The sequence below is a fragment of the Coregonus lavaretus genome (assembly GCF_964263955.1).
Source record: "Coregonus lavaretus genome assembly, chromosome: 10".
Lineage (NCBI taxonomy): Eukaryota > Metazoa > Chordata > Actinopteri > Salmoniformes > Salmonidae > Coregonus > Coregonus lavaretus.
Genome location: NC_139997.1, coordinates 54497642 through 54506553, shown reverse-complemented (window position 1 = coordinate 54506553; position 8912 = coordinate 54497642). Strand labels below are relative to the sequence as shown.

The 8912-nt window shown below is 43.1% G+C and overlaps 1 protein-coding gene across 2 annotated transcripts; it reads left to right on the top strand.

Annotated features, from left to right (window-relative positions):
• Positions 1-200: 200 nt before the first annotated feature.
• LOC311136133 (cornifelin homolog A-like) lies at positions 201-5300 on the top strand. Of its 2 annotated transcripts, none has more exons than XM_084170219.1 (5): positions 201-283; positions 641-696; positions 864-1105; positions 1475-1611; positions 4733-5300. In XM_084170219.1, exons 2-5 carry the CDS (start codon positions 656-658, stop codon positions 4862-4864), a joined length of 552 nt encoding a protein of 183 aa, XP_084026345.1. In that variant the 5' UTR covers positions 201-283; positions 641-655; the 3' UTR covers positions 4865-5300. The 2 variants fall into 2 exon arrangements, with proteins under 2 accessions (XP_084026345.1, XP_084026346.1); XM_084170220.1 differs by lacking the exon at positions 201-283 and having other exon boundaries at positions 562-696; positions 4733-4897; positions 5061-5300.
• Positions 5301-8912: the final 3612 nt, after the last annotated feature.

Below are 8912 nucleotides of genomic sequence, written 5' to 3'. Positions count from 1 at the left end.
CTGCTTTTTGCTTTCAACAGAAAATGTTCTCGGCTTTTCAGAGAAGCATGGTGAGATGTTTCTTAATTTACCACGAGCCTCCCCAGCACATTACTGTCATACAGTCAAAGCAGATCTGATTAGGTCGATGTGCGCTGTGCATGCGTTAAGAGGAAATGCTTTAAGACAGCAACCACAACAGTACATGCAGACGCTCACTTAGTGTGTGTCTTTGGTTGTGAGAGACTAATTTGCCGTTACTACAGATCTCCATGGTAGCACTTTGCTGGTGTCTGTGATTGAGGTAAGTGTTGCATTTTTCTTTTACAATGATTTTCTCTTTGTCACTGCTCTCTATGCCTGTGTGAGTATTTTTTCTCTGCGGGAGAGCTCTCTGTTGGGGGTATGAACCTACTGATCCACAGGCTCTCTAGCTGGCTGAAAAGCTCTGGCCTGGCCTTGGCCCCTACACTGGTGGTGTGGCATTTGCAATTTCACACTGTATTAAGAGGGCGTTACGAGCCCCTAGTAAAGGAGGACCAAAATGTTTTATCTTCCAAGAGCAGCCACTGGCAGGGCTGCTGAGCTCCAGCCCTATCTGGAGGCGCACACCCCATCTTAGTGGGAAGCTCACCCAGTCTCCCCCCTCCTTCCCTGGCAGGGAGCAGCAGTCAGCATGGAGGATACCACAGCCATAGTCACAGCCACCACAGACCAGTAAGTGTTTGGCCATTACCATTGGAATCATTCCAACATGTTCTTAAGCCCTTTTTGAGGTGTTATGTTTATTTATATTCCCCTATACGAACCACATTGCAGTACTGCTAATCCTACATTCATTTCTATACTTTAAAGGCCACTGCTGTTTGTCTTGTTTATCTCAGTTATGCACCAGTCACCAAAGCAACACCGCAGCAGGCCCCAGGTGATGAGGAGGAAGCCGGGGGCTGGGACATAGGAACAGGAAGTGCAGGCTGGAACCCACAAAGTGCCGCTGCTACGATGGAACTTCCCGTGCTCACACAGCCTGGCCTGGGGGTAACCAAGACGACAGTGACCACCATCACTCAGACTGGAGGGGACTGGAATAGCAGCCTGTTCAACGTGTGTGGAGACAAGACTACATGTGAGGCAGACAGCCCTGGGCTTATCTCAGTGCATTGCACACACACTCAGGCTAAATGTGAAAGCCACAAAGTTACCGGTTTGGGTAACTGAACTAGTCAAATGGTGGATAGCTATACTGCTATCTTACATAGGCCTAATGCCTGTTATGCTCTACCTTTGTTAATTAAAGAAGTTCAGTGTTTTTATAGAGGGTTTTTCATAAAGATGACGATTTTCTTGCATTATACCACATCAATCTATCAAAACTCTGTAGGGTTGCTAAACATGTATTCAAATTAGAAAAGTTGTCTTTAACCGACTACTACTATGTTGTGGAGAATTGCAGAGAACTAAACCTAGCCCTATATTTCTCTTTCCGCCCATGCAGGTCTCTTAGGGGCCTTTGCGCCCTGCTGCTTGGACCTGAGTCTGGCCCACCAGTACGGGGAGTGTCTGTGTTTGCCCCTGCTCCCTGGCTCCACGTTCGCCATGCGGGTGGGCATCAGGGAGAGATACAAGATACGGGTGAGGATTGTTACGCAATAATGAAGAGGAGGGTTAATGGGTGTTATTAAGGTCGATGTCTGTGGGGAAATCGGTGACGTCATCATGTTTTATTAAATAAAACCCTGTGGGTCCATACTTGCAAACATTAGAAAAAAATTACGTTTGAACTTTTTCTCCATTCAAAATGCACATCAGCCAATTAAAATCATTGATGTAGTTGCACATGATAAAACGCTACATGTTAGCTGTTCCCAATAGATAACCTGACACATGGAGCCCTATGCTAACCTGACCAGCCTGCAGTGATTATTTCCTGTAACAAATTCTGCATCAGCCAATTACAAATGTTGCTGTAGTTGGACGTGATCGAACACTTCCTTGACAGAAGTCAAACGACACCATCTGCTAATCAATGATACTAAAACATGCATCACATTTTCAGTATAGTGAGCTCCTGGTAATTGTCGCGGTTTGCTGCAAGTTCAAATCCCAGGTGAGATATAGGTTTTTCCTTTGAAATGTAGAATTACATTTAGTGTGTAGTAAAGGGAAGTGCAGCCAACACATTGAAAATGAAGATTAAGAATACATTTAATGAGGAGCTGCATCTTTCTTCAGCCTTGTAGACAAGCACTGCTAATAATCAAGTTTATTAGGCCTACAGTCGTGGTCAAAAGTTTTGAGAATGACACAAATATAAATTTTCACAAAGTCTGCTGCCTCAGTTTTGATGATGGCAATTTGCATATACTCCAGAATGTTATGAAGATTGATCAGATTAATTGCAATTAATTGCAAAGTCCCTCTTTGCCATGAAAATGAACTTAATCCCCCAAAAAACATTTCCACTGCATTTCAGCCCTGCCACAAAAGGACCAGCTGCCATCATGTCAGTGATTCTCTCGTTAACACAGGTGAGAGTGTTGACGAGCACAAGGCTGGAGATCACTCTGTCATGCTGATTGAGTTAGAATAACCGACTGGAAGCTTTAAAAGGAGGGTGGTCCTTAAAAGCATTGTTCTTCCTCTGTTAACCATGGTTACCTGCAAGGAAACACATGACGTCATCAAAGGGCTTCACAGGCAAGGATATTGCTGCTAGTAAGATTGCACCTAAATCAACCATTTATCGAATCATCAAGAACTTCAAGGAGAGAGGTTCAATTGTTGCGAAGAAGGCTTCAGTGCGCCCAAGAAGGTCCAGCAAGCGCCAAGACCGTCTCCTAAAGTTGATTCAGTAATGGAGGTACATGACAGCTATTTGCCAAGACCATAAGGCTCTTCAACTCTTTTTACAATGTATGATTAACTTAAATGTTGTATAGACCTCTTATCTTTTTCCCGAAAAAGCACATGGATGTGTTTGAAACGGATAAGTAAAAACGTGGGATTTTGTCATATGTGCGAAAACCTGGCTCTTGAACATTAGTAGCTAGTAGCCTAGTCAAGGATGTGTCATGAAATATTGGCACAGTACAATTGTGACAGACCAAGTGGAACAAAAGTAAACCTTGAATCTGGAGATTTAAAATATCCCTCTGGTGGCCAAGTTGACCTATTTTCAGAAATGTAAAGCTTGGTTGTATCTGCATCTTTGTCAACATTTTGTTATTGACAGCCTTGTTCTGTCCCATGTTCTCTACCTACATAGTAGTCTAAATAACCAAATTCATGTTGTTAAGTTCAAAAGAATACAAGATATTTGCACCATTTAAACCAATAAGAGTTTGGAACTTTAAAGCCAATTATCTCAGAATCATATTTTTGCAGATAGAACCTTATAGTTCCAAGCTCTCGAAATGCCATTGGTTGGTCGATTTAAAATCTATCTTTGATTGGCTAATGCAGAATTTGACATAATCACTGCCAGCAGGTCAGGTTAGCATAGGGCTAAATGTGCCAGGTTATCTAATGGGAACAGCTAACATGCTGCGTTTTATCACGTTGTATTTTAATTGGCAGATTTTTTTTTTACTTAAACGTTTTCTAATGTTCGCAAGTATGGACCCTGGGTGTAAGCAAAAGTTTGAGTATGGCCTCCCGTGTGTTGACGCTAGAGACGTTCTGTTTTTTGCATGGGCTGCGTCTCAATCCACTGAATCCGCCGGTGTTGGCCATTTGCCTATGCAGTAGACAGGCGTTTTCCAAGATCGGTGTTTGTCAGACATGAGAGGACGCCGAAAGGTTACTTTTCACAAAAACATCTGAAGTCCAAACGGTTTGAGCCAGAAACAATTTGGACCCCACAATCGAAAACTAAGACTCTCACAAACACGGATATGGCGGCTGTTTCACAAGACTCGTCTGACGGTAACCCAGTACCGGACAGTAAAAATGAATAGGAGATACTGTAGAATGTGCCAAAACTAAAGGGGTCAAATATGGGTAAAGAAAATATGTTCCTGAGCTTTCTTATATCTCTCAGATATAGGACAGACACTTGAAAACATACTTCCTTTTGATGTATTTCTTTTACTATCAGTTTTGCCATGTATGAATGTGTTATTCATTGCGTTTCTATGGCTATAACAGTATGGCCAAATTCAATGTTTCATCAAATCATTTTGTAATATTTGTTTTGATATCTACAGGGGTCCTAAATCAAATAGCTAAATGATCCACGGTATGACAGTCTTAAAACAATTTAAAAAACGTTAGCTTAGTAGATATCGCCCCTAAAGGCTTAGAGACCCAAGAGACAACTGCTGCTCACTGGGCACAGATGTCAATTCAACGTCTATTCCACATTTGTTCAACGTAATTTCATTGAAATGACGTGGAAACAATGTTGATTCAATCAGTGTGTGCCCAGTGGGTGGTGTCATGGGCACAAAAGCAGTGTTCACTCACAGAACAATTCAGTATCACTGTCTTTATTTCAAGATATTTAGGTTGGCCTTTATGCTAGTGTACAATGAAATTTGTCACTCACATTTACTTTCTCCCTCTCTACCAACAGTGGATCACTTCATCATTTATTTTATATGGCATGCGGTTGTCAATTTGTTTCTGATTTGTTATGAAAGGACTCAGTAAAAGACAATGCCACCACATTTGTTCTGCAGCCAGGCTGAAGATGGCTAAACCCCATTTTGCCTGAGAGCAAATGTGACCCGGCCCTGTGTCTGTGTGTGTGTAGGGCAGTGTCTGTGAGGACTGGACCACGGTGTACTGCTGCTACCCCCTGGCCATCTGTCAGATGATCCGAGAGATGAAGAGGAGGATGAAGAGCCAGACCTACCAGGTGTCCACTGCACTGGAGTGCTCCTGACAACATGGCTGTGTACTAGGTTCATTAATCCAGGTTAGGACAACGTCGCATTCATGTATGTTATGGGATATTAGAATATTCCGAATAGAACAACCTTGGCTGTGTATAGAACCTTCAGAGGCTCATGTCATTTTATTTGTACATCACAGGTGTCTGCATATTACAATGTCACAGATGTTTATTGTGATTTTTGCAGGTGTCTGAGGGTCATCATACCACAGGTGCCCATTTGGTTTCTTATGAGCCCTCATTATCATCCAAGGTTTCTGAGGACTTTCCTCTTAAAGATGAGTCAGTATATGTTAAATTAATGATGAGTTGGTTTAGTTAAGAAGAACCATTTGGTTAGGAATACTATTCTTTATTTGGGAGTGGGGACTTGCTGTAGGCTTAGTGTTTTTGCCCATTTAGTATCTGTAACATCAGAATTACTTTACCAGACAAGGGTTATAAATGTTGGTAAATTAAATTCATAGTCACGTTTATGAAACAATCCATGTACGCCATGAAATAATAAAAACCTATTTACAGATTTGTATTATTTTTTTATAATTCTATCTCAGACAATACCCTGCGGCTGACAATCACGTTAATCTAATTTCGTACCTCCCTCTCTAAACCTCATGCTAGTCAGCACCAGGATATGAAAATGTTATTAATTTACAAAACCGGGGTGTATCCAAAGGCTGAATATGCAATTTGTTCAATGTTATTGATGTACATCTACTGTCTATTGCTTCATACAGCATTATATGTCGAATACGGAACACGTTTTAAAGTCTACTACAATGAGTTCATAAAAAGAAGTGTAAATATCCAAATAGTCCTTTCCATTTAATCTCCCTGGATTAGAACAGCAGTCTTTGTGAAGAGGATGGGTAGCTGGTAACATGGTGATAGTAGCATGGTGATACTAGGGTTGTCTAATGACAATCTGGTTTGAGCCAGATCGACAGTATAACCTGCTGTATTGCCGTTAGCCTGTCGAATGCTTCCCAGTCTAAACAGTTCACGCATATGTTATGACAACATTTTGTGACGTTTTTGTTAATTTTGGTGTTCGGCAGGTTTTTTTTCAGATGTTCGTGCACACGACATTTTTTTCAGAAGGCAAATCGAAGTTCGGTGGCCGAAGTCTACGCCTCTTCAACTTTAGGGAGCATGCGAGCACAGACGTTTGCCTCGCCTAGCCGAGTCAAACTATGAGCAAACTGTTACCGAACCTCTATGCATGCGCACACCTGTAAAGACAATTTAAACTTGAACCGAAATTGGTCGGAGACTCGGTATGGAAGGTGTGACGCAATCGCGCAGCCTCCAGATGCATGCAGATGCCTAATTGAGCTCTGTACTGCATCACAGTGTACCTCCCAAGTTTTGTAACATTGTGGAGAGCTCCGTATAGCTCCGCATTGACATTATTGGTTGACGGTAGATGGGGGCGGGAGGTATGAATGCCCTGACCTCTGCAGAGGCTTTATCACCAGAAAATGCTGCACTGCCAATGTAGACATCGGATTGCCCATGCACGCGAGCGCCTTTTAGTGACCCGTGTCAACAGCAGTTGCATTCAACCGCTTTTGCATATACCTACCAGCAGATGGCAGTGTTGCCTCAGCTGCAGTACTGCTGCTCTGCTATGCTGTCCCCTTGGCTTCTGCAGGGAAACGGAAGGCTGTGTGTGTCCCTGCCTGGTGCACCAGGTGTGTAGGTGATGCTGTTGGTCTGTGGTGAGACCCCCTGGGGTGTGGGACTGCTGGAGCCAAACTACTGCAGAGCCCAGGAGATGATGAGAGGGAGGGGAGGGGAAAAACAACAACAGCACTGATACTGTAGATGCATACACAGCCTCCCTTTTGTAGTCTTCTCATACAGCATGGTAGGTTGTTAAATAATGTTTTATATTTTACACACACTGTCTCAATGCTTCCGTTCCATGCAGTGATGTTGTAACTGCTCCTGCTTGTCAGTATTCAGATTCCGTTTAAAGGATTGCTATAAGTGGAATACGTGACTGGATTTATTGACATTTCTGCAACCCAAGAAGGTTTTTCTTACACTCATCTTGTCTGCAATACCATCCCTCCTACAGAGCATGTCTGTCTCTCAGCTTCTAGTAGTACAAGTGTATGACGTGGGTAAGATGAAGGAAGGAAAGGAGGTGTGGTGCAGGGGGATCTGGGAAGTTGGCACAGTGAGTTGTCCCCTTGGTGATAACTCTATCCAGGGCAACAACAGTCACCTGGGGCTTACATAAGAGTCCACTTCCCAGGCAGCAGCACACGCACATAGGGAGGGCGGTTCTGATATTTGGAGCCTGGCAGTCAGCAAGTTCTGCAGATAAGTAGACAGCAATACACTGTATAGATTGCCGTTGCCAAAGGAGGGGGATTTCAATCTGTGAAATATTTCAGTTTCTTCCCAGCTAGGAAAAAAAAGGGGAAATGGGCGGTGCATTTTGTCTTACACATACTGCATGTATAGTCAGTCGCAGACTGTTCCCCAAGGCAGTTAGGGGTTGACAGTCATTATTCTGCCTATTTACCACTGTCATGCTTTTGGAGGGCGAGTCTCCTCTGTTCCTCTGATAGTGCCATGGTCCACTGCATCTGTCTTGGCTAGGGGCATGTCTTTGCTGCTTCCCTCTGGAATCCATTTCATCTTGTTTTTCCCCCTCCAGCCTTATGAATGGATGGAAGAACAGGCATGCCTAGTTGGTTAGAAGGACCCCATCTCTCTCTCTTCTCTTCCTCGTCTTGGCTCACACCTCTAAGCTGAAGTGACATCACATGATGAGGATGGTTGGATTGTTGTTCTGGGACCTGGTGTTGAATAATGTATTTTATCTGGCTCTACATACAGGCTCTTTCATCTGCCATGGCTGGTGTCTCATGTTGGGTGTTGTTAAAGGCTTTCACTTTGGCGACTTGTGGCAAATGGAATTGATGCTGTTTATGTGTGTGTGGCACTGATGCAGAAGATGGATCATAGCACCTCTCTCATAGCTCCTCTCTTTCTTAATGGTTGCTCCTCCTCTCCCTGGCTTCGGATGTGGGCTAAAGAGGTTTGTTACCTTGACTATAAACATATAAGGACAACTACAGAAAAGTGATCAGACTACTAGACCGGTAGATTTGATTATGATTCTAGATCCCTGACTGGAATTATTCATTGTGTTCTTAGGGAATATTGTGATTGGCTCTTGTCTAACCCATCACTCTCTAAGCTACTCACATAATCAGCATATCACCCACCCTAGCTCTCACTTAATCATAAGGACCACACCACATGACCCCTCACACTCGGCATACTGCTCTGTTTGTGACACAGTTTGATAAAGATAATGACTGTCATAGCATAAGGGTAAAGAACCTGAAGACAGCACAGCACAAGGTGTGCATGCAATGACGCACACACAAAATAGAACAGATGAACCAGATTTCTGTAAAACATCAAAACAAACAGCTATGTGGAGCTCATTAAAACACGATCAGATCCCTAGAATAAGCATATTTATCAAACTATGACCCACTCACACACCCCCTCACTGTGATAGTGTAACTGTCCTACTACAGTAGAATCCCTAAATCAAATCTTTTATAACAGATTGACTACCACACCTCGGCATCATCGAGATCCTTTCAAAGATATTAAAGTAGTCCCGCTCCCTCGACAGGGAAGGCGTCCAGATTCTAATTACAGCAGGGAGTTAACTCAGTGGCCACAGCACTGAACAGCCATTTCATGCTGAAACCTAGCTGGCTGCATACATATGTTGGCTCTCTACTTACAGCGTTTCTAACCAAACTCCATTACCCATACCAAGTCATTATTTTATCTTTATTAATACGACAGATTGTATCTCAGGCAGGTATTGTCATCATTCTCTTTGTCTGTAGTGGAATAGGGATTGAGGGGAGTGGGGAGGTAGGTCAGACCACCTTTTATCCAATAATCTCTAGTTTTCTAACACAGAGCTGCTGGAGTTCACACTGACACTATTTCATCAGCAGCTGATTAAAGTCCAGTGAAAAAAATAGGTGAGGGA

What these genes read in the sequence shown, in the direction of transcription:
- LOC311136133 (XM_084170219.1), top strand. Translation starts at nt 656, where the DNA reads ATGGAGGATACCACAGCCATAGTCACAGCCACCACAGACCA. An exon ending in GTGTGGAGACAAGACTACAT is followed by an intron (nt 1,106 to 1,474) that starts GTGAGGCAGACA and finishes CCGCCCATGCAG; the next exon opens with GTCTCTTAGGGGCCTTTGCG. An exon ending in GGGAGAGATACAAGATACGG is followed by an intron (nt 1,612 to 4,732) that starts GTGAGGATTGTT and finishes GTGTGTGTGTAG; the next exon opens with GGCAGTGTCTGTGAGGACTG.